The sequence below is a fragment of the Telopea speciosissima genome, chromosome 11 (genome assembly GCF_018873765.1).
Source record: "Telopea speciosissima isolate NSW1024214 ecotype Mountain lineage chromosome 11, Tspe_v1, whole genome shotgun sequence".
In the NCBI taxonomy this organism is placed as follows: Eukaryota; Viridiplantae; Streptophyta; class Magnoliopsida; order Proteales; family Proteaceae; genus Telopea; species Telopea speciosissima.
This window is the reverse complement of record NC_057926.1, coordinates 56,966,636-56,991,958: the sequence shown is the minus strand read 5'-3', so window position 1 is coordinate 56,991,958 and position 25,323 is coordinate 56,966,636. Positions and strand designations below refer to the sequence as shown.

The window sequence follows — 25,323 nt, the reverse complement described above, 5'->3', positions numbered from 1 at the left end:
CCATTTAGTCTTTAAATTGACACCTAACCACTTAGCTTTGTGTTTGATTCTAAGAATGCCATTAAACCTTAACCTATCCACATGTTAAAACCCACTTTCTATACTAAGTAAGTAAAATAAAATAAAATAATACTATATACAAAACACTATTTACTTAGTATATAACTATATATATAACTATATATATATATATATATATATATATATGTATACCATAGTATATTAATATCCCTAGGGTATTATAATTAAATAAAAATTCTTATAATATGAAAGACTTATATGTTTAAAAAAAAACAAAAAAAAAAACCAATACTAATAATAATAATAATAAGTCTTGCATTATTATAATATAATATTTTTTTATTTATTTTTTAAATAGTATTAAATTGGAGTGTGGTCATGTTAGGGTCGCTTACCGAGAGTTATACATTTGATTGTGGATTCCACAACAGCACGGGGGAGGTATCCGACGTTTTATTGGTAGATGTCGTATTGATACAAGGATTCCATCCTCCTCTTCTACCCGCTCGAACACCCAACCGACATTCTACAACGTATACGGTGCTACGACATTGGGTTCCGGACCTACATTTGAATTCGGGTTAGGGCTCGGGTCGAAAATATGCCAAGCTATAATAGCTCAAGTGAGATAAACGAAAGGAAAAGAGGACTTGAGTCACTTGTAACTTGTAACTCTCCATCGCCAAGGCTTGTCGCGAGATCATCTCGTGCTACCGCCTACTAGCTTGCATCTTCTTAAAGCACGGCTTCTCCTAGTTGCTTTTTCTTCTTCTCAGTTAATATTATGTTATCTCTTTTATTTCTCCCAAATTTTAAAACCTAATTGTTGTACATTTTCTAATTTAAACCTAGAGTTTAAAATCCATACATTTGGATGAGCAAATACAATTTGCAAATACACTCGATTGGAAAAATTCGAACCAAGGTTTTAAAAATCCCCAAATTTTAATGGCACTCGATGTTTATTCCCATTGTAACTAGTACTTGTACTCTTTTTATTTTAAATATATATATATAGGAATAAACATTGAGTGCCATTAAATTTTGGGGATTTTTAAAACCTAGGTTCAAATTTTTCCAATTGAGTGTATTTGCTCATCCAAATGTGTGAATTTTAAACCCTATGTTTAAATTAAAAGATGTACAACAATTACGTTATAAAACTTGGGAGAAATAATATTTAAGTATGACAACCATATTTAATTGTCCCACAAGCTGATAATCGTGGCTGTGGTATTTTCGAATGGATAGAAGAGGTGACACCTAGCTCTTCTTTACAACATACTCCACCTTTGTTGCGATGTTTGGAAACATTAACATCTACATCTCCGTCCCTTTCACCAAATTATATCAAAGGATATTTGGAAGGTGCTATTAAAGGGTCGGAGGATCGTACGAGAATGTTAAGAAACGTTCTCAATGCAATCAACAAACTAAACTTAAACAATAGTGGAGATTAATGGCATTCATATATTGAACAACAGGTTTTGGTGCCTATTGAGGTTTCCAACTACTGTTGTTCCAGACATGGATGATATTTGTTCATATGGTTTTTGAAGTGGGAGATGGTATTGACTTTTTCTTTTTTGTCACTAATTTTGGTGCACCATAGATGATAATGGTGGCAATCACATATTAAATTTATGCAATTTATAAAGTGATTATTTTGGTAAAAAAAAATGTTTTGAAGCAAGTTTTAACAAATGACTCAACTGATGTTATTCTGTTCTGAAAACAGTTATGGAACAGGTTTACCAAAAACCATTTTAGAAGAAAAAAATGTTTTTCATAACAGAAACGAAAAAATATGATAAAGGCAAAAAAACATTGGCACAATTTGATAGCGTTTTTGTTGTTTCTGTGATGAGAAACAACAGAAATTGCTCTTTTTGTTTCTATGATGATAAACAATTTTGGGGGTGTTTGGAAAACTTGTTCCGAAAATAGTTCTAGAACACAATTGCAACACCAAGGAAGAAGTTGTGTTCATGGTGATTGGAGAAAAGTAGAAAGCTTGTCTGATGGAATTCTAGGTGGAATCATTGGTTAATTTGATGAAAGATAAGTTATCCATTCGGGCATCACCGATGAGTGTTAGGTTGGTGGTGGCATTGAAGGGGTTGAAGAGAAAATTGAGTCCCAAAGTTGCAGGAGATACCAAAACCAACATGAGGAGAAAGAGACGAGAAAAAGCCATTGATTGTAACAAAATTTGGAGTTTAATTTCCTTCCTAAATCACTGAACATGTTGTCAAACAAGATGGAAATAACAATCTGCCCAATAAATGCCTCTTAATTTTCAGATCTTGAGTAGGGTTTTTAGTATCGCCGGTCTTTCTTCGGGGCTTATTTGGGTCATTAGGATATAAATGATGGAGAAAGAGCTTACATCACTCACAAAAAAAGGTCTCTACCCCATGCCTATGCATGGTCTTTCGCTTTTAATTTTGTTTGTAGATTTTTGGGTAGCAAAATGATTAGGGGTTTTGGGGATTTTGCAGTGAAAAGAAGACTGGAGAATTGCAGGCAGTAGGAGAGTCGATGGCGCTGGCGGTAGGAGACCAGTGGGCTGTGATGAAAAGAAGACCGAAGAGTTACAGGACAACGAAGACTGATGAGTTGCAATAGAACAACCCTAGATTGAAGACCGACAAGTTGTACGCGCTAGGAGAGTCGAGCAAACTGGAATGACTATCCCCCCCCCCCTTATTTTATCGGCCACAATTTCCTTCAAACTTGTTTCAAAAAACAAAAAACAAGTCATACTTGTTTCTTCAAATCTGTTTCTTGGCCCATAAATTTCAATTTATGTTTCAAGAAACAGTAGAAACACAACACATTTATCAAACACTTTTTGAGGTGTTTTTCCGTTTCTTATAACAGAAAAACGCAAAAACCATAGTTGTTGCACAAGGAGATATATGAAAGCATTGTTAGAAATCATTTCTCTATTCATAATCTCTACTCATTAATCATTACAACAAAAAATCTATACTCATTGATAATAATTCCCCTTTGCAACCAAAAATCTTCTCACTAATATTGAGTTCAATGGACAATCAATTCACATATTCATAACCGTGTTGGGATCCCATTCTTGTACGAGAGTGGGACTGAGCCGCACAGATGACATCCACCATGTGGGACCCACTCATGGTGGATTCCATCTGTGCGACTCATAACGTATGAGAATGGGATCCTGCCTCTTTATAACCTCTTACTACATATTTTTATGGGTTTCATTTGGTTTGGTTTTCGGTATAGATATTGGGCGGTTCAATGCGGTTCGGGTTTCAACCGGTCATATTGTACCCCGGCCCAAACCAATCTGATAAGGGTAGATTTGGTCTGGGTTTTTCCGGTCAGTTTTATTGGTTCATGCTAGGTTTTGACACCCCTACCTCTTATTTTTCTTCCAAACCTTCGAACCAAAGTCTCTTCCTTCAACGATAACAACCAAAGAAACCTATGGACTTCGGAACCGGAAATCCCTTATGGCAATGGTCACAAGCTTGCAACAGCTGCTCCGACGAGTCTCCACTTTCCATCTAAGGGTATTGAGCCCCTTTCCTCTTCTCCGTTTCCATTTCTTGTGGATTGCAGTGTCTCTTCTCCATTCCCAATGGATTGCACCGGCCTCTTCCTCTCTGTAAGTATCTCTCTCGTTCCCTTGCACCATTGATTATGTTTTTATGGCCTCATGGGAGTTCGGACATGGATGTATAAATGCCAATTCATGATGTGGATAAGTAAAACCCATAGATAAAACTTATAATTTGTATCCTTTCCCTGGGCTTGTGCTACTTCTCATTAGAGTAATGTTCCTTCTTCTTCAGACTCAGGTACTTATGCGCTATTGCATCTTTATTGTTATCCTTCACTAGAAAAATATTAAAAGAACTAACCATTTGAAGCAATTAATGGTCATATAGAGGGGAAAACAAATATGATTGGGGGGGCTGTTGATTTTGAGTATTCATTTTTTGATAGAGGAACAACCCAGGGGGTGAAATCTGATTGGGGTTGTTAAGCCTGTTAGAACAACGTTGCCACTACCTTGTAGGTGTTGAGCATGGATTTTGGAGTTGCTAATTGTCATTTACTTATGTGGTTGTGGGTCTATGGGAGAACTTTTTCAAAAAGTTTACTGTTTTCATATAAGCAACTTATAAATGGAGTATGGAAGCTTATGTGGTTCAGATCACTTTGAGCTTAATCAGACATTAGAACCTCACATGATTTCAAACAGGTAACAGTCACACTTATTGTTTTTCATTGCTAAAGCATAGTTAGTAAGTTCGTGAAACAACAATCTAACGGTAAATAAACAGGATATAATAGCCGAATACAAAATAGAAACACCATAAGATGAACATGCATGAACCTAAACACACAATAACGCAACCTGATCAATCAAGACACTTCCCCATCATCAATCATTCATGTGTGCTATTCATATGTAACAATGACCATGCAAGAACACTACTATGGGAGTTCAACATGGCAACAAGGATCTCAACTTTTTGGCTTCAATCGAAACTGCAAGCCAAAGTAGCCAAACAAAATCTGAACATTAGGAGTTTAGAACTAGTTAGTAAGCTCTTGTATTATACGCGTACTGTTAGGTACTTGACAAATACACCAAAAGCTCTGAAACTGATGGAATGCGTTAAATCAAGACATTTAACCTATCCCATATTAGGCTGGTCCATCTAGCGGCCATATTAGGCGGGCCCCATTAGGCATATAACAGACCACGAATAGAGTGGGCCCCATTAGGCATATAACAGACCACCATGCTTCTGTAGCCGTTGTCCTTGGCGACTCTCACTCTAGGAAGCTTTCACTCTGGCGGTAGGTAGCTATTTCCAAGCGGCTCCACTCTATTCCAAGGTTTTTGCCTAACGGCAGGTAGTCTTTTTTTGACAGCTTTCACTCTACTCCAGGTAGCCATTTCCGTGACTCGAACCCGTGACGTGGTGCTCAACTCTGATACCAAATGTTAGGTACTTGACCGATACGCCAAAAGCTCGGAAGCTGATGGAATGCGTTAAATCAAGACCTTTAATCTATCTCATACTAAGCTGGCCCAATCTAGCGCTCATACATTAGAGTGGACCCCATTAGGCATATAACACGTACCTGAACATTTTATTTTAAAAAAAGGTTTTTTACCGTACATATTCATAAATCTGATAAAAAATACGTTTTTTACTTGGTATCATATTATACATAGTATAATTACGTAGTATATGGATATAAAACTTATACTTTAAATTTAGTTAATGTATTTAAAAAAACATTTTTTTTGGGTAAACAATTAAAAACACGCAAAAAACCCGGATGTTTATTGCCCCAGTATTGGTGGTGGTCAAGTGCCATCGTGCGGCTAGGCACCACCCATGTGTGCACGGTGGGGCCCACTGTGCACACATGGGCGGTGCCGCAGCCGCATGATGCGCACTTGACCGCCCCCTGGGGGCGATAATTCCCTCGCCCTTTCCTATTCTCCGTCTTCTATGTCTTCGAACCCTAGCAGACGGTGAGATACCCCTGCCCCATTCATCTTCTTCATTTCCGTTGCTATTTCAGCTCAACGGTGGCCGGAGAGATACCCTCTGTCCCTTCCTATTCTGCTTCTCCGTTCACGGTGGCCGGCGAGATACCCCTGCCCCCTTCCTATTAATTGCAGCGGGGGTGATTGCAGACTGCAGAGGCCGACAAGCGGTTGCAGCGCCAACTGCTCTGTTCCTCTTCTTCTTCCGTCCGGTTGTAGCGGCTATTGAGTGGTGGGAACTGGAACAGCGCCAACTTTCATTTTTATTTTGGATGTTCTTCTATCCAATGGCTTCCGCGACATCTTATGCTTCGAAGAGAGCCCTAAAACTTGTAAGCCATCCTCTTCTGAGCAGAGATTTCTTTTCAGCTATTCGCTACAATAGTCGTCATCTCAGTGCTGTAGCCACGGTTGGAAAAGCAGAACCATTGGAAACTTCTTCGTCATTGTCGTTCATTTTCTCAGCTGATAGTGGCGGAGCAGAAGAAAGGGACAAGAAAAAAGATGAAAGCATCTATATCAAATCATCGAAATCAAACTTCCAACAAGAATCCTCCTCCTCATCAGTGACAATGCCAATGTCATTCATGACAGGTTCTATTGTTGGCTTGAGATTCTACAAGCAGGTCACCACAAGGCAAGCTGATGATGGTAATGGTTGGACTGTCATGCTTGATTATAGAACCCTCAAGACACCATCTAAGAGACCTCTCAAGCTTCCTACGCCAGTGCTTGCAAAGGCTATTGCAGCCGAATGGGAATATCAGGTGTCACATCTTGTCTTGTCTGTGATTATTCGAAACACCCCTGAAGGGCCTTAGGAAATACAAGTCTTTTGTCCTTGATTGGATTTTTTGTTGCTAATGTTGTATTTGGTTATGAAGACTTCCATGATGAAACATCTATTTTGATAGCAAACAGATGGCATCAGACCCTTTACAATGCCCCTCATGAAACTTGCTTGCACTGCATTGGAGAGAGTTCCACTTACACGGACAAAAATTATCGAACACTTAATGAGGAAGTTTCATCAGGATTTGGTTTTCTGCCGTTCTCCGGGCGACAGTGATCTAACAAGCGGAATCCTTGGTATTTATTCTTATGTTTTTCTTCATTTCATTTTCACTTTTACTCGGTCCATGCCATTTTTTTTCATGGTTTATGAGAACTTATCCAAATGAATCCAAATGAATTTATGGGGCCAATTGTTGGAACCTTTGATCCATATAGGACACCTTTTATGTGCAGATGAATGTCTGTTATATAGATGATTTTCCAGGGAAAAAATATCTAGATCCTTGACTGAGAATGGATTTTTGGTAACAGGATAGGCATTCTCATTAAATTGTTACATCCAGATACAATGGTGCTAACTTGGCAGAGTAGATCAAACCTGAATTGTTGGGATATGCTGATTGTATGAAATTTCTCCAATATCCTTTCTAGAAGGACGGGAGAGCTTGCATTTAGTGTCAAAGGTTATAGAAGACACAATTAGCTGCAAGGTCCTAGAGGAGGGAGTCCACAGTTTGAGAATACGCTCCATCCAGATATGATAGATCACTGCACCAAAGGCAAGCTTACCCATTGTTCGCAAGAAGAGCCACCACTGAAGGACATGTCCACCCAAATCCATTCTCAATCATAGGGTAAGATTCTTCTCCTCCTTGGCCAACGTTTAGCAAGGACCCCTTTCCAAAGCGAAGAGAAGGGGCAATCGAAAAAGAGATGGTCCACATCTTCCAGAGCATTCCAACAAAGGCAATAATTGGGAGAAACTAGGATTTGCCTCTGGGAAAGAAAGGACTGTGTCGGGAGGCAGTGAGAGAAGGCACGCTAGACCGTGAAGCTGTGGCAAGGCATGTGCCTGTTGAACCAAACTAATTTAGAAGAAGTTCAAGTAAGAACCACTCTATAGTAGGATCGATAATAGTTGTAGCAGATCATCAATAGTAGAAGCAAATCTGAATTAGAAGGTAAGTGCTGCAGAACAATCCAGTCAGCAGGAGGGTCTGAAACTGGGATTGATTGGGCCTCTTGTAGTTGTGGATTTGCCCTCCAAATATCACTTCTGATGGAGGAGAGGTTGTTGAGTTCAAGGCCTTCGGTGGCAACAACAGAGAAATAGAAACTGATGCAGCCGCAGGTGTGCAAAAGGTCTTCATTCCCTTTGATCAGCAACAACAGGTCTGATTGATGTTTGGGATGTCTTCTAGTCCTTCACAGAAGCAACAACAACACTCGATTGCAGTCTCAAGCAACAAAGAAAGTGGAACTCGATTGAGATAATGAAGAGAAAAGAAAATAGAAGATAGAAGAAGTGGGGATAGGGGTTTTGGCTCTCTCAGCCAGACTCTCACCAGCCCTTCATCCTCACACTAGGATAAGAAATCTTGCACAAAGCAAACTCAAATCATCTTCATTAATCGTTGGGGGGGAGGGCCTGGGGGCTCCTAAGAGCTCATACATATTTATGGGAAGCTATTGCTTGCCTTACAAGTAAGAGAAAATTAGAAACTTACAAGAAAAGGAACAACAACAACAACAAGAAGCTCAACCTTATCCCAACTTAATGGGGTTGGCTACATGGATCCAAACAAACAAAGTAGGTAAAACTGAGGATTAGACAAATGAATGAAGTAAATACAAAAGAAAATTGAAAGATAAAAGTAAGAGGAAAGAGGCACAACCTAGCAAGTCAGAGAATCTCAACTAAATAGGGTCAGGTACATGGATCCTTGCCCTCCAATAGGCTCTATCTGAGGTCATACCTGGTACAAGACCTAGACTATGCATGTGCTTCCTCACAACTTATCTAATGGTCAATTTAGGCCTGCCCCTCACTCTTTTAACTCCTTCAATTGGCATCAAATCACTACTCCTAATTGGAGTGTCCCTAGGCCTCCTTTGAACATGACCATACCACCTCAAACGACTCTCTCGTAGCTTGTCATTGATCAGAGCAACTCCCAAGTCAGCTTTAATACGATCATCCTTACTTTATCTTTCCTTATTTTACTACACATCCATCTTAAGATCCTCATCTCTGCCACACATAGTTTCATAATATGACACTTCTTAACAGCCCAACATTCCATCTTGTACATCATAGCTGGTCGTACGACAGTCCTATAAAACTTTTCTTTAAGCTTTAAAGGAATACATCGGTCACACAACACTCCGGATGCACCCCTCTCCACTTCATCCATCCTACTTTAATTCTGTGTGAAACATCATCTTCTATGTCCCTTTCTTTATGAATGATTGACCCCAAATATCTAAAATAGTCATTTTGCGGTATCTCTCTTTTCTCGATTCACACCATGTCAGTATCCATTATAGTGTGACTAAAATTACACATCATATACTCCATCTTTGTTTTACTAATCTTAAAACCTCTAGTTTCCAAGGTTGATTTCCATAACTCTAACTTAGCGTTAATCCCTGCTTTTGTCTCATTTACCAAAACAATATCATCGGCGAAGAGCATGCACCATGGGACCTCAACTTGAATGCTCTTGGTTAAGTCGTCCATGATAAGCTAAAAAAGATAAGGGTTTAAAGCTGATCCTTGGTGTAGCACAATCGTAATTGGGAATTCCTTGCCCTGACCTCCCACAGTTCTCACGTCCTCGCACATATCTTTTATTACATCCACATATTTACTCGAAACCCCTCTCTTCACTAGAACATGCCGGATTAAATTTCTAGGGACTTGTTCATAGGCTTTTTCCACATCAATAAGACCATATGGAGATCCTTCTTGCTATCTTTATATATTTCCATAAGCCTCCCCAATAGGTAAACAACTTCTGAGGAGGCTCATTGGAAAGATATAGAGATTGCAAGAAGGATCTCCATATGGTCTTCATTGATTTGGAAAAAGCCTATGACCGAGTCCCTAGAGATTTAATCTAGCAAATTGAAACAAACTGAAAATAGAAACTTAAGTCAACTTTCTAAATTTGAAATTAGAAACTAAATTGAGCTAAGGTTGCTTAATAGACAACCACAAAATATCAAAGAGTAATTCTAAAATAGATACAAAACTGAACTCCTAAATCTCCCCACGCACAGACAAAATTAACTCTTCTAATAAAGTCTCCATGGAATTTGGTCTTGGCCCCCGCAGGATCTCCTAGTAATATTCCCACCAAGGTAAATATGGGGCTGTGAACAGTAACGTGAATGGTGTTTTGGTCTTTTCTTCTTCATGTTTTGATCTACATCATAAACCAACTTGCAACAGGGGCCCACGGGCTCTGATGAGGTCCCAAGCGGACTTGGAATTACAAAAGCTTAGGGAAAGATGGGAACCAAGTAACCAGATCACCACTCCCTCTAGGACTTCTTATGGACGATAGATCCATCCAAATGGCTAGGAAAGAGGGAGAGGAGAGGTGGAGGGCGGGGATTGTGGAGGATAATATCTGAAACCCAGGCCAGCCTATCGAACCTCAAGCTGTACCTAGCTCTGTCGCCAACTACGAGAATAAGAATACCCTACGGGTGCTAGTGATCCAATCAAAGATGAGTGTAAGTACCATCATCAATTTGGGATTTAATAACTCCAAAGGCAAGGTGCCTGAATTTGAAGATCTTTTCCAGACCTAGGAGGGGTCAGAGGCATAGTTATCAAGGCGGCAAGGCGACCACGACGTTTGAGGGCCTTCCTAAGCGCCTTGGCAATAGGGCGGCCACAAGGCGTCGCCTTGGCGAACAAGGCGTTCTAGTGTTCTATTTTTTTATATAACCATTTTATTTGGCACAAATAGCATATTAAAAATTATATAATTCTACTTCTTTGCCAAATAAATATTAAAGAGTCAAGCCAATGCAAGATATTCATCCAAAAAAACAAATTAACAAACTAAGTTCATCATATTATCATAGCAATATAGCATATAAATATGAAACTATGAAACAACATTATAAATTATTAAATATAAAGCCTAAAGGATTGGTAAATTATTATACTTACCTCTATGATGCCAAAATGAGTGCTTAGGCAGTAGGCCCTAAGGTCATCCACTATATTTGTACTCATGTGACCTTTTCAATCAATACTCAATAAAAGAAAACATAAAATAACCTAAAATAGTAAAATGCCAAAATTAAGTAATCATTAAAGTTTAAACATTCAAATACTTAAAGTGAAGAAAAGTCTAAAAAAAGCCATCCAAATTCCAATTCAAATTGTTCAATAAGTACTTCACTACTTCAAATTTCAATCCCAATTAAGTATATTCAAATCATCTTCTTCCTCCTATTGATTGCCCACAACATTACTTTGTATACCAAAATCATCCTCAACATTTTCATCATCACGCACATCCACTTCCTGCAACTCCAACCAGAACTCCAGTTCGTCATCTGAAGACTCCTCACCCCTCCCCCTACTGCGCCATGAATAAGAGAAATGCTGGAACCGCTCCACTGGTTGATGGTCCAGACCTCCTTGCTCTATTGGTGCCATGAAACGATGAAGCTGCTCCAGAAATTGTTGATACAGTTCTCCAAGTGAGATCATCCACTGGATGAACTAATTCATCATTTGATACGCCAGTCATCCACTCACTACTCCAATCTAGATCATCAAGCACTAGTGGATTAGAATTTCTGCATTGTTCCTTTTTTTCTTGGAACCTTACTTGAAGACGGCGGTTATACTGGATGTAGACAAGATCATTTAAACGTTGATGCTCTGGTGAATCTGAAGAACAATTAACAATATGCAAATATCACTTTTATTCCTTAAATCATTCTTTCATAAAACTACACAAAAAACAAAAAATTGAAATTAAAATTAACTTAGTACTAAAGTACTCAGTTACTCACAAACTCAAATATGCTCAAATTGCGCTCACAACCAGAAGATGAGCAATAAAGGCCAAGTAAGCGCCTTGCAAGCTTTGTAAGCTCAGGTGTAGTGCTTCCATGTTTTTCCCACCAAACGACTATAAATATATATATATATATAAGAAAAAATATAGATTAAATTAAAATCAACATACAAAATACAAAGTACAAATAAGTGAAACAACTAAACAATATAAATTAAAACGAAAATTACTTACTAGGATTCAACTTGTCCCTTTGTCTAGTCGCCATCTCCTTTGCAAAACTTCCATTACTTCCAGTATAAGCAGCATATTCCACTGATCTTATCTTGCAAGGTTGTATCAGGCACCATCCTTGCAAGAATATCATTAAAGACATCATTTGCTTTATGCATCAAGGAGTTGGCTAAAGATTCATTTGGTTCTTTCTCAATTGCATTAAAGTACTCGCTTGGATTGAGGAGAAATGCAACAAAATATATTGGTCGCTCCATCTGACTTGTCCAACGCCTATCAATAATTTTTATAATCTTCTTCCATTTTCTTTCTATATCCTTAAAATTTGATTTTATGTTCTTCTTTGCCTCTTCCATTGCAATATATACTTTAGGCAATGCAAGCCTCTCATCTTCATCTACTATCCTCAATACTTGAAGTAGAGGCAATGATGCTCTCAAGCAATCTTGCACACCATTCCAGAAAGGTGTGGAAATAACTATTTCAACAATTTACTTCCCTGCCTCTGTATGTGACAACTTAGAATTCTCCCAATGATCAGAAAGAAATAATGTTCTCAAACTATCCTTATGCTTCAATAAGCTCTGAAGTGTTAAAAATGAAGATGCAAATCTGGTTGCTCCAGCCCTTACTAAGTTTGCTCCTCTTGTATGTACCCTCATAGCTTCAAGGAGGTGAGTATGCCTATAGATGAAGCTAGTAAGTTTTCTCCCCTTCAATATCACAGACCTGTATGTTTTTATATTGCCTATCTCCTCCATTATAAGGTTTAGGCAATGAGCTGCACATGGAGTCCAATACAACTTCTTTCTTTTCTCCATTAATAACCTACCAGCAGCAACATAATTGGAAGCATTATCAGTGACCACTTGAACCACATTCTCCTCTCCAATCTCCTCAATCTTACTATCAAGGAGCTCAAATAACATTTTCGCATCTTGTATTTAACTTGATGCATCCACAGACCCCAAAAAGAATGTCCCCTCTGTACTGTTGACAAGAAAATTAATTAAGTGCCTTCCTTTCTTGTCTGTCCACTCATCAGACATGAGAGTGCACCCTTTCTTCCAAGAGATTTTGTGTTTCTTTTTTATTTCATCAATTTTCTCCTTCTCAGACTTCAATAGAGGAACCATATAATCATGAAATGAAGGGGGCTTGAAACCTAGCCCATACTGTCCAATTGCCTCGACCAACTCCTCAAAGCTCCTTAGCTTCAAGGCATTGAATGGAACACCGCTTTCATAAGCCCACCTTGCAAAGTAAGAACGAAGTTTATCTCTTTCCTCCTCTGATCTCATACGGTTTTCCATTGTAGTCTGTTGGGGACCTTTACCGTGCCTTTCTGCAACAACCTCTTCAGGAGTCTGCCTCTTGACATGAGCATCCATGGGACCCCTTACTTCTTGTTTGACTATGGTCTGAATGACAACTTTCTATTTTTTTTGAAGTTGTTCTAGAGCTTCGGATAAGGCTTGAGCCCCCCCAAATCCGACTCTACATGCCCTTCTTCGGCCCCTTCCACAGGTAAATGTTCACCATCAACATCCAAATCATCCAAATTTTCCATCCTCCTCTTCTTGTTTTTCAAGATTGCTTCTCTCATCTCTGTAGCAATTGTTGCAGTTGTCTTTGTGCACTTGGCTACATCTCCATAGCCACCAATCAAGTGTTGCTTCAATCTTTTTATTCCTCCTTTGGTATCCACCCCACAAAGGATACACTTGACACAATTCTTGTTCTAAATTTGGCCAGTATCCATACTTCCACCCAGGATCATTAGACTTAGCCTTCCTTTTTGGATCCTTGCTTGGATCAATCCCTGACCCCACTGTTCTTATATTCTCAGCCCCACTACTACCATCAACAGTGGCCATTGTACTCTCTTTGTCTGATGTTTAGTTGTCTACAATGGTAGAAAATAGAAAAAAAATTAAAAATATAGAACTAATAGAAGACTAGAAGTACTACAACAGCACAAACAATATGCACATTTTTTTTGCAAACGGTTTAATTAAGAAATATGACATCCTAGAGCATGGTTGGAGAAGTGCTGGTACTGCTTTAAGTTGCAATACAGTGCCAATGTGTCTAAATATGTGCAATAATGAAGCCACTATGGTCCAAAAAACAAAACCCAAAAGGGTATAACGTAAAAATGGGGAAATCAAAATCAAGAAGAATCTGCATTTAAATAAACAAGTGAGAGGCAGAGGGGGAGGGGGTGAAGATAATGAATAATTAAAAAAATTTAACGGAAAGGATAATATAGGTACAGTGGAAGAATAAAAAGCAGAGTGTTTCAGATCATTTAAAAGCATAGACAGGGACTAGAAATTCTATCCAAAAATCAGAAAACAAAATAGATTGAACAATACAATCATAAACATAAACAACTATGTTCCAACTTCCAACCCCATTGCGGCAGATCTATGAAGTATGAACAATAGAATCATAAACAACAGTACTCTAAAGGACTAAAACAGGAATAAAGGGAGTACGAATTGAAGAAAGGTTTCTGTCCATTCCCAAAGAAAGGCAAGATTGTTGAACTTGCAAAAGAAAAAGAAGAAAACATAGAGATAATCGGAAGAAAGGGAGTACGAGAAGAACTGAAACCAAAAAAAAAAATCAAAACACTTACTGCAGTGCTGGCCGGAATATGTTGCCGGAGTAAAAGAAGACAGCCGGTTTTTGTTGCAAAAGGAAGAAATAGAAAGATGTGGTTAGAAGAAAAGGGTTTGGACTTTGGATATTAGAAGAAGAAAAAAAAAAGGAATGCATAAGTGCACAACAGTACAATACTTATCGGTGGAGGTAGGAGATGTCGCCGGAAACCGGTGGGGGTGGAGGCTGGACTTTGGAGATTGAGATGTCGGTGGAGAGTGGAGAGTGAGACTGGAGAGATAAGACTGTTAGAAAGGGGTTTAGAAAATTAAAACTTGTTTAGAAGGGTAAAAAAACACGATAGTTCTAGACTGGAGATGTCTCCGGAAGCAAGTGGAGGACCAGAGGTTGCTTCTCTCGCCGGTGGGGGTGGATGCTGGAGATGGGGGTATCGGTGGAGAGGAGAGGTTAGAACTTAGAAAAGGGAAAGGGGTTTAGATTTTAGAAGGAAAAGGAAAAAAAAACACGATACTTATAGACTACAGTAGTACAGTTAGCCTCGCCGGACGCCGGTGGAGGATGGGGACTGCGAGGGAGGACTGAGAACTTGAGAAGGAGTCGAAGGAGTGATGTCTGACTGAGAACTGAGTGACTGTTTGAGCTCTGAGTCTCTGACGGAGTCGTTGCAAGTCGTCGCCTCGCCGGACGCCGGTGGCGGATGAGGACTGAGAGGGAAGCCTCGAAGGACTGAGGTCTCAAGTCACCGCTACAAGTCGTCGCTGCTTCTTTTCTCTTTCGTTTTTTTTTTTCTTTTGATTTTGGTACGTCGCGAAGCCGGCGAAGGTGAATTGATTAATTCGATTTGGTAATTTGGGTATTTAGGTTTTGTTTTTTTCTTTTAGGTTTAACATATGATTCCATGCTTCTCAGAGCATGGAACTAAAAATGTACAACCAATGAAATATTTCCAACTAGAATAACTTATAAAGACATAAAAAAAAGTTTAAAAACAAAAGTAAACAAAAAAAAAAGGGCCTAAGGTGACCGCCCAAAAGAAATGGCGTCCCAAGGCGATTAAGGCGACGCCTTGGTGTCTAAGGCGCTCGCCTTTGTGTTGTACAATAAAGCGTCCAATTGCCTAGCCCCTGTATAACCGCCTGGACGCCATGGCGCCGCCTAGGCGACGCCTTGATAACTATGGTCAGAGGAAGCTGTGACAGTCCAAATGGATTCTTGATGAAGGAGTCTAAAATAGACCCAGTTGACCCAGATGCTTTTTTTCTTGACAACAAGTTTCCAAAGCAACTTGAGGATGCTTGAGATATTAACATTCTTGATTCTTTCTTAAACCAAGACCCCCCTCCACTTTGGTTAGGGAAATAGAAGCCCAACTAATGGGGTGAAGGAAGCTGCCACAGTTTGAGCCTTTCCATAGAAAGGCACACATGAGGGACTTTATTTTCTTGATGCAGGAAGAGAGAAGCCCAAAGATGCCAAACCAATAAATGCTAGAGAAGACTGAAGTACGGATTTGATAAATTCGAGTCGCCCTGCATAAGATAGAAGCTTGCCCTTACAGAGTTGGAGCCTCTTGCGCATGTGATCTAAGATAGGGGAACAGTAGTGAGCCATTAACTTGGAAGGGATCAAAGGCAGCCGAAGGTACTTGACCAGGAGGTGGCCAAGGGAGAATCCAGTTCTTTCCATCAAACAAAGCATAACAGCCTCAGAAACAACATCCACAAAGAGGAGGAGGGACTTTAGATGGTTAATTCCGGCCTTCAAAACAGCTCAAGCAGTCCATGATAGCCTCAATTAAACGGAGGTTGGCTTTGGAAAAAAATCAAAAGGTCATTAGCATAGGCCAGGTGAGAGAGGCAAAGAGCCATACATTTTGGCAACGGAGAAATAAAATGCTGGTACATTTTGGATTGGATGCTTCTAGAAAGTTATTCGAGGGCTAAGGTGAAAATATAGGGGATAGGGTGATCCTTGCCGAATCCCAACAGAGGATGCTTAGTAATGTAGTTCTAGATTGAAAGTAATCAAACTAGAAGACAAAACTAGAATCTGACCTTCAAAGGATGAATCGATTAGGGTTTAACTAATGGTAAAGGCTAAATTTAGGTTTAGGGTTTAATGGAAATTAAGGTTTGGGGTTAGGGTTAGGTTTATGTATTAGGTTTGAGTATTCCAGTGATGATTTAACTGAAAAAGAACAAACCAGGGAAGGTCTTGGTTGAATTGGCAGCAAGGTATGGAGGGTTAATGTAGTTTAGGTTTAGGGTTTTGAAAAGGGAAAGAAGCAGGTTTAAGGAGATCGCTGGACAGAACCAGCTCTATTTTGGACCAAGTGCTCCAATAGGGCAGAGGAGGACTCGATCAGCTTTTGGGAGAATTCCCACAGCTGGTTTGGGCCGGGCAGGTTGTAGGGCTTGGGAAAAATAAGAGGAGGAAGGGGGAATCTAGGGTTTGGGGAGTTTGGACTTACTTGTTGATGAAGAACAACCTTGAACAGAATTTTATTGATGTTGAATGAACCATGAACCAGAAGTTCAGAACTTGAATGTAGACAGTAATGGAGATGACAAAGTAACCAAAACGAACCACCCAGGCTTCCCCCCACAAGGTGTCCATCGGATCAAACACCAATTCAGTCAACCTTGATCAAACACAAGACCAAATCTTCAGCAATGAAGACCAAGTTGCAGAGCAGCAGCTTTGAGAGTTAAAATTTTCAAATGGGGTGAAGAGGAGCCCTGTGATTCACTTTATTTAAAGGGCCAAAAGGTCAATATCCTATTTAGCCTAGGGTTAGAAAACCCATGGCCGACTCTAATTACATCTGCACCTCCTCTCTCAATACTGTGGAGAGGAGTTGGGACAATTAAGTTGTCACATGACTTCTAAAACAAATAAACTAAAAATATACTTATTTCACATAAATTGAATCACTGGTTCAACCAGCTTTGGACTGGTTTAATTTAAAACACTAATTACATCAAAATAAAACTAAGTATAGAAATCTACTAACTAGTAAACAACTGCTTGGATTTCTTCTTCTTCTTTCAGACATAAGTCTTCTGATCTGCATCACTTAGTAGCGTGTTGGGCTACCATTGATGAGAAATGAGAAGTGGACTGAGGAAATACAGTGGTGGATCCAGTTGGCGGAGAGAGGGGGGGGGGGGAGAAGGACATCTTAAGCAAGATGTTGGAAATGAAATCCCACCTCAAGGAGTTGAAGGCTTTATTTATATCTTTCTTCATGAGGGCAGCTTGAGGATGGTTTTTTCTTTCAAAACGGATGCTAACTTTAATCAACTGATTTTTTTAGATATGATTCACTACTCCATGGAGTTAAGGGGTATCAGTGGATCGGCTTCTCCCTGAGTTGGGCTACTGAGTTCTGAAAGAGTGATTAGGTTGTTGAATGTCTCTAGTTCCTGGTTGTGAGAAGCCTTCGGAAATATGACTAAAATACAATAAGAAATAGAAGTCAAAGCCTGAAGAAAACATAATGCAATCCCTAGTTTTATTTTTTGGTAATACAATCCCTAGTTCAAAAACCCTTATTCTGTGTTACTTAGGGCCCACCCCAGCAATTAAGATCCAATTATGAAGCAGTGACAATTCTGTAAATTTAGAAAAGAAGGACGTGTCTGGAATTTGGAAAAGGTGGAGATAAAAAAGAGAATTCAAATCAAAGAGTGGACTTACATGCAGTGCAGTGCAAGGATGCATGGAACTATTAGGGAAACTTACTCTGAAAAATTAAATGTGGACACTACTTACTGATAAAATGATAAACATAATGTTTGGATTTTTATAAATTTTGAAATTAGGGTAAAGTGGTTGAATGACCAAAATACCCCTTTTATATATTTAATGTTATAATGCATGGAATTAACTAAGGATAGTGCTAAAACCGTAGGGGTTTAAATTTAAACATAATTTACTTTTAGAATGATTGGAAACAATTTATGAAGATTTTAAAATTCTAAAATTATGTAAATTTTGAATTTCAGGATCCTAGTTGGGAAGGTAAACAGGAACAGGGGCAGGATGGGTACGAAATTTAGAAGAGAAGGGTGTCTGGAATTTAGAAAAGATGGGGATAAAAAAGAGAATTAAAATCAAAGAGAGGACTTATATGTTATTCTTTGATCTTTCTTGTAATTAACAGGATTGCTTTTTTGTTCCTTTCGACAAGTAGAAAATCAGCAGTAAGCTAGTCTCGTTTCAGGTGAATGAACTCATTCGAATGGGCTCCTTTCAAGGTGAAATTTCAGATTGAGGTTGATAGTCCATAATTCTTTTGAGAACCAACAACAATCACAAGATTCAGCAAGCTAAAAGTGATGCAGTTGCAAAGCTGAAAAGACCTGACTCAGGCTGGAAATTCAGGCCAAGAAGAACTAGACGCGAACCTGGGTTTTGGTCGCATAAGAGTATTTAGGATTTATTTCTTTGTTTGGTTTTATTTTTCTCATCTGATATTTATTACTATTTTATTCTTGTTTATCCAATGATAGGAGTCGTAGGAGATAAGAGTTTGAGCTCAATTCAGTTTCAGTTTCAGTTTCAGGATAGAATTAGGGGTGTTTGAGTCCATATATCTGTACGTATGTAACCATCAAGGCATAGTTATCAAGGCTACCATGGTGTTGGAGAGGGGTCTAAAAGCAAGCCGACACCAACAAGGCGGCAAGGCGACTGCCTAGGCGGCCATGGTGCCCAAGGAGCCTGGATGCCTAGGCGACACTTTGATAACTATGCATCAAGGAGATGGAGTTTTGAATGGAAAATTCTGAGCTTTGTGAAGCTGTTATTGGCTGTTGCTTGCTACTGGGTAAGGCTTCAAGGCTGCCAGACTGGTTCGTTCTTTCTCTCTTTCTCTCTCTCTCTCTCTCCCTCTTGGCTTACCTTAAGTCCTTAACTCTGAGTTACCCTCAGGTGAGATCCTTCCAACCATCTCTCCTTTACTTATCCATTCCTATTTTTCCTTTCTTTCTTCCTTCCTTTTGTGCTTAGACATTGTGGAACCTCTGTTTTCTTATCAATTTTCTCTTTCCTTGTTTATTCAGTAACTCTCTTACTACTTGCAGTTGCCAGTTTAGCTTCAAGTTTTGTAGTTAGCTTTCAGTCTTCATTCTCTCTTGAAATCTGCTACTGATCAACTGCTAGTTCTTCCATATTGTGAGATCTAGGTTTCTGACCTGTTTTCTGGTTTCTCTATATTTGTTCCATTGCAGCATCTTAACTCCTAGAATTTAAGTATTTACTGGCTTTGGATTAATTATTAAGGCTGTGCAATTCCATCCCTGAAATATTGTAGTTCCGATTAACAAAAATAAAGGTGATATTCAGAGTTGCAATAACCGTGTTTGGTTGCCTAATTCTGTGGGATGTAATTTTCCAGACACATGAATCTTATTTTAAAAAACTGTTTGGTTGAAAAAAGCGAATTACCTTCCAAAGATTTACAAAATCTAGAAATTCATCATTTTAGTGTAAAAAGTGAAATCTTAAGATTTCACCTCATGAGGTGAAATCCATAATGAAACAAAAATTTGAGACTAGGTATAAAAGGGCATGTATCTTCAGATTCACAAAATAATCAGGGGAACCAAACAGTTTATTTTTTCCAAAATACGAATCCACAGAAAATCCATCTAGAGATCCCCATTCAAAATCAATACATGCTCCCACAAATTTACACAACCAAACGCACTACAGAGACAAAAACTAATGAGTCATACTATGGGATTATGGGAGAGGAGTAGAGGACTATTGAAGCCCACTTGAGAAGAGAAACTACTATCTTGCCAGGTAGATCTACGATTAGCATGGAACAAGAACTCGTCGAGATCTCGGAAATATCTCAAATTTTTTTTAAAAACCGAGACGAAATGCTAGGTGAAATGAGAAGATTGCATTGTCTGCATTGTCTCGCTGTGATCTCGGTCATCGCGGTGGGAAACTTTGGTATATAGACACTTATTTATGCCAACCTTGGTATACAGACACTTATTTATGCCAAAAACCAGGACAAACAGTTATTTATTCCAGAAACCAAGACAGACATTTATTTATGCCTAATATCATTGAAGTAAATGATTTCATTTACTTAAGATATTATTCATAAATAAGCGAATACTTCTCTATTTGAATCCAATAAAAATAGTTAAAAAATAAAATTCCAAAAGGATAAAAAGTCAACTCCCCAATTCAATAAAAAAAACTGGATTTTTGGCGGTAGGTGCAATTTTCAACTTTTAAATGCTGGGGTTTGTTTCAAATCTAAAAATTACATAAATCTTAATATGGTAAAACGTTGCTAAAAACCAAAAGTGCGGTAAATATTCATTTGCTTTGATGTCTAAAAAAAATATTTTTATTCAGAGCGATTTTGATAGCATTCGTGCACACCAAATAAGGTTTGACCGAAACATAACTCCTTCAATATAAATCAGACTTGCTGGGCTGTGTGCCTCTTTCCTCTTCATCCGTCGCCTCAACCTCAATTGTACTAAGCTCCTTGGTTTCTTCATCATTGTCTTCCTCATCAGTTTCAGTTGTTGGGTCTCTAGCATTAACGCCATGAGTCTCCTCGTCATCTTCATTGTCATAGAATGTATCATTATCAGGTGGATGAAGCTCATAAAACTCCGTCGTTGTATTTTTCTCAACTGCAGCAACTATAAGATTAGTGCTCCTGTTGGGACAATTTTTGGCAAGGTGCCCCATCTTATGACAGTAGTTGCACTTGATGTCAATGCTGCTGTCTATAAGTGCCTTTCCTTGTCGTTGGTGACAATGGGAGGTTTTTCTGTCATAACACCAGCTGTAGGTGTCCTTGTATACACCTGACATGAGACGTGAACCTTTTAGAGGGGAGCTTGAGATTTTTCTCTGCTCATTGCCCCTTCTGAAAGCAATCCTGAATGTCACACTCGTCATGCACATTGAGCTCCCTCCAAATATTTGAACCTCGATACCAAGCATATGTCATTTTCCTCATTCCAATGCGTGAAACCAATGCATCAAATGCTCCATATACTCGATGACCTGTCTTTTCATAGAGTACTAAGTTTATCAATATAGTAGAGCTCTGTAAGTCTGGGTAAGATACTTGTTTATGTCAAACCATCTTCGAAGGCCAACGGATTGAGCATCGTGTAAATTGCATATTTGCATTACTATGGACTGACCTTAGCAGTTTCTTGCAAAATAAAGTCTTCTTTAGATTTCCTCTTTAGATGTTTAGTGAAAATGTATTGGATTCCATGTAGTGGAATTTTTATCTAAGCTATGGATTGTATTTCATGATGTTTGTTTTAATCGTTCATATTAAATGCTGTTAAGCCATTTAGGCATTTAGGATGCATCATGTCTCATTTAATGTACTGCACATCTGAGCTTAGGTTTTTACTGAAAATGGATAATTAGCTAGTTTCAATGCACCTATGCTTTTTTGTTTGCAGAGCGACAAGTGGAGAAAATTGATCCTTTGCTAAATTGGGTAGAGTCTGAATTTGGCTTTAAGCCTGTTGTCTACTCTAGCTTTTTTGGCGGGAAGCAAGTGGATGGTCTTGTTAATGCTGTCAAACATCTTCTAAAGAGCACAGATGACTGTGAGTTGGCTGCTATTGATGCAATGGCTGCAGCTGCACACTCTCTAATAATTTCTATTGGGATTTTTCGGGGGAGGTTGCAGATTGAGGAGGCCATTGAGTTGATTAGACTTGAAGAAGATTTACAAGTACTTTTTTACCCCCCTTTGTTCGTGCACATACACATCTATGTATAGATTTTCATTCTCTTTACTCTTTCTGGGAAAATCTCAGGTCTGGGTACCCAGACTGTTCTACAGGTCTGGGCGCCCATAATGTCACAAGTATCCTATTGTTAAGAAGATCAGGATCCACTGTTAGGAGGGTCCATTTGATTTTTTATTTATATAATCGCTTAGGGTAGGACCTACTCGGATATGAGTCCTGATCATTTCAAGGCATGTGCCTCAGACCGGAAACTTTCCTTCAGTCTTTGGTTTTATTTTTGTTTTATCCAGTGATGGGAACTCGGTTCCTACACGCCCAAGGTAGGATCCATTTCCCTCATGCCCACTTAAATGGTAACAACTGCTACATGGCAGATCAGATGAAGCCCAAAATTTGTAGACAGGTTGACCTCTAGGTCTCCTGTTCACCTGTCCAAGTTTCAGCCATATCAGAGTTTGCCTGTTCACCTGTCAAGTTTAAGCCATATCAGAGTTTGCCACATGGCAAAACAGAGTGCTATGAGAGAGTGTACTGTAGTGGTTGGAGTGCTGAAGCTGTGCATGGACATTCACGGGGGTGCATGGATGTACATGAGGGTATTTGTTTGATTCGTGTATGGAATTTAACACATGGCTAATCCAGGCCATGATCCTCTGAATCCAACAGTGGGAATAACCACATCAGCTGTCCATGTGGCAAAAGAACAGTGAGCATGTAGGGATAACTTCTTACCACGGGCATATAGGAACCATCCTCCCTAATAATATTGTGAATATATGCGTCAACTTTCAATTTATTTACTGTGTTATGGATGTATGTGTAAGCTTCAACTCTCGTACCATGCAGGTTGATCGATGGGGGTTGGTGGAAGGTGGCCACGATGTTGATATTGCTGATCTAATGGTGCAAATCTCATCAGCTGCTGTTTTCCTTGGACTTGCTAGGATAGTCTGAAGTTCTCTCCCTCTCTCTGTTTTTATTTTTTAGGTTTGGAAGATTTGGGTCTGTAGCTGGTTTGTGACACGGCAGTGGATATCTTGTTTAGGTCATCAATAATCTTAACCACCCCCCACCCAGGAAAAAAAAAAGAAATCAAGAATCAAATAATTAATTCTGCAAGCAAGAAAACATATTGTTTTCGTAGTTGAGACAGAAAAATTGACTTTGTTTCAACCTGATTTGATTTTGCTTCTTCTACCTGATTACTGATGGGTCTAAGCATTTGTTTTTTGTGCTTGCTGAGGTTACTATACAGTAATTAGACGAAGCAAATTCCTGTAATCATATACTCATGGAGATGAACATTGGCCAACTCTGGGCGGGGTATTAGCTCTAAAGTCATGACTAGTTATTAGTCTTAGTGGAAGAAGAGCATTTCTATGACAAGGTGTAGCCGTGTAGAGGTAAATCCCCCAAATGAATACGTCGAAAGAATCAAATTCGATGTAAAGGGGTATTATTGCATTACTGCTCCTTATTGAGCAAATATTTAAAGTAGGGCAGGGGGTGAGGTAAAAGATGTTGATGGATTTTAAATCTTATAATTTAGGAAATCAATAGGTTTGGATTATGGATCATGGTCGCATTCCAAGAATCATGGTTGCAAAAATGGGAATTGGATTGGCTGAATCGTCCAATTCTGATTGGAATTAGCTGTGCCTGAACTTTATTCCAGCTGTTCAGGACCGGCTGATTCTAAGGTTTTGGGGATCAGATTGTTGGAGTTCAGACCTGAGGGGGCCCATTCTAGGGCTTTTAGGTTCAAAATCAGCAGTGATCGTTCCGACACCCCCGCCATTCCAAGTTTTGAAATCTTGCGGGACATCAATATGAACTACAGAGCGGCTACAAAAGGGATCAGCAGCGGTTTCAGTTAGTGGGTTAGTTTTCTCAATAAAACTAGGTACCATAAATATTGATCATACTACCATATAAACTCACCTTGCGTTTTGTAGCGTGCAAGTTGTTTCCTCATTTTAGTAGCTAAGAGAGCTAGGGGTAGGCCTAAAATGACCATTGAAGAAGTTGTGAGGAAGGATATGTATAGTCTAGGTCTTGTACCTAGTATGACGATAGAGCCTATTGTTGTTGTTGTGGCTCTGGTTCAACCTTTTTCGTTGTCATCCCTAGGAATGTGAGGGAGATCCTCCTTGTCGAATAATGAGGATTTCATTTCTTAAGCAAAGGAAAATATTTGCATGTGTAGTAAAACCTTAAAGAATTGTCTGCTTTTTTTTTTTTGGGTAATGGATTGTCTGCTTTCATAAGCTTATTAATCAAGGTGGTCCAAATATATGCTATATAGCACAGATTAGATTAGATGGAGTCCAAATTGAAATGCTATCCTGTGCCTGAATGCAAACCCATTTGCACTGTACATTGAAATCAATAAAGACATAATTGAAACAATTAATCAAGTTGGTGACATCCTTGACTTCTGAATCCCTCACTCTATGAAGGCCTATATCCTAAACAATGCCACTCTCATCCAAAGAACACTCCCTCATTAATAGACTTGTCTTTATGCTATAGAGGCTATGGGGTCAAGAGCACAACTGGATGTCCCACCAAATATCCTCCTAGAATCTAATCTGTCTTCATGCCCACGGCATATGTGTTGATGAAATGGGAGAAGCTGGGAAAAAGTGTACAAATGGTTTTACAAGGACAACCGGACAAACAAGTTTAGTTGTCTTACCTGTATTAGCCTATTTAGAAGCCCCAACATTGGTATGCATGTCAAAGGGGACTTCAGTATATAATTGACAATCTCTATGCCTCCTTTTATACATACATTTTTTAAATATAATTTTCTTTGTGATGCTTCATCTGTCTAGATAATTGATGATATCAAAACTAGTAACCCCTGCTTACCCTCTAAGAATGACAGTTTCTTTATTTCAATGAGAAACTCAATCTCCTTATTGATGGCAGGTACGTCTTGTATTGTTGCCTTCTTGTTCACAAAATAATGCTAAGTATCCGATCTTTGAACTTAGTTAACGAATTCATTATCACCTCTGGATCATCTACAGATTTTAGAAAGTTGTGATTCATTCTCTCTCTCTCTCTCTGTTTTTCTCTTTCTTGCAGAATTTGGCTGATGAATTGATCAGATAATAGAGTTGATTCTTTTAAATCAAACTACTCAGTTATTACACAATAAAGATAAGAAAGTAATTGACTTTACAAAGGTTGCAGCAACTCATATCTTCTGATTTCAAGGTCATGATGATGTATTACCAAAAAAAAAAAAAGGTCATGATGATGAAAATGA

At 38.9% G+C, this 25,323-nt stretch overlaps 1 protein-coding gene across 1 annotated transcript; it reads left to right on the top strand.

The window, feature by feature from the left end:
* Positions 1–5,829: 5,829 nt before the first annotated feature.
* Positions 5,830–23,379, top strand: LOC122646179 (ATP synthase mitochondrial F1 complex assembly factor 2). The gene is made up of 4 exons (XM_043839672.1): positions 5,830–6,345; positions 6,493–6,667; positions 21,750–22,027; positions 22,893–23,379. Exons 1-4 carry the CDS (start codon positions 5,851–5,853, stop codon positions 22,998–23,000), a joined length of 1,056 nt encoding a protein of 351 aa, XP_043695607.1. The 5' UTR covers positions 5,830–5,850; the 3' UTR covers positions 23,001–23,379.
* Positions 23,380–25,323: the final 1,944 nt, after the last annotated feature.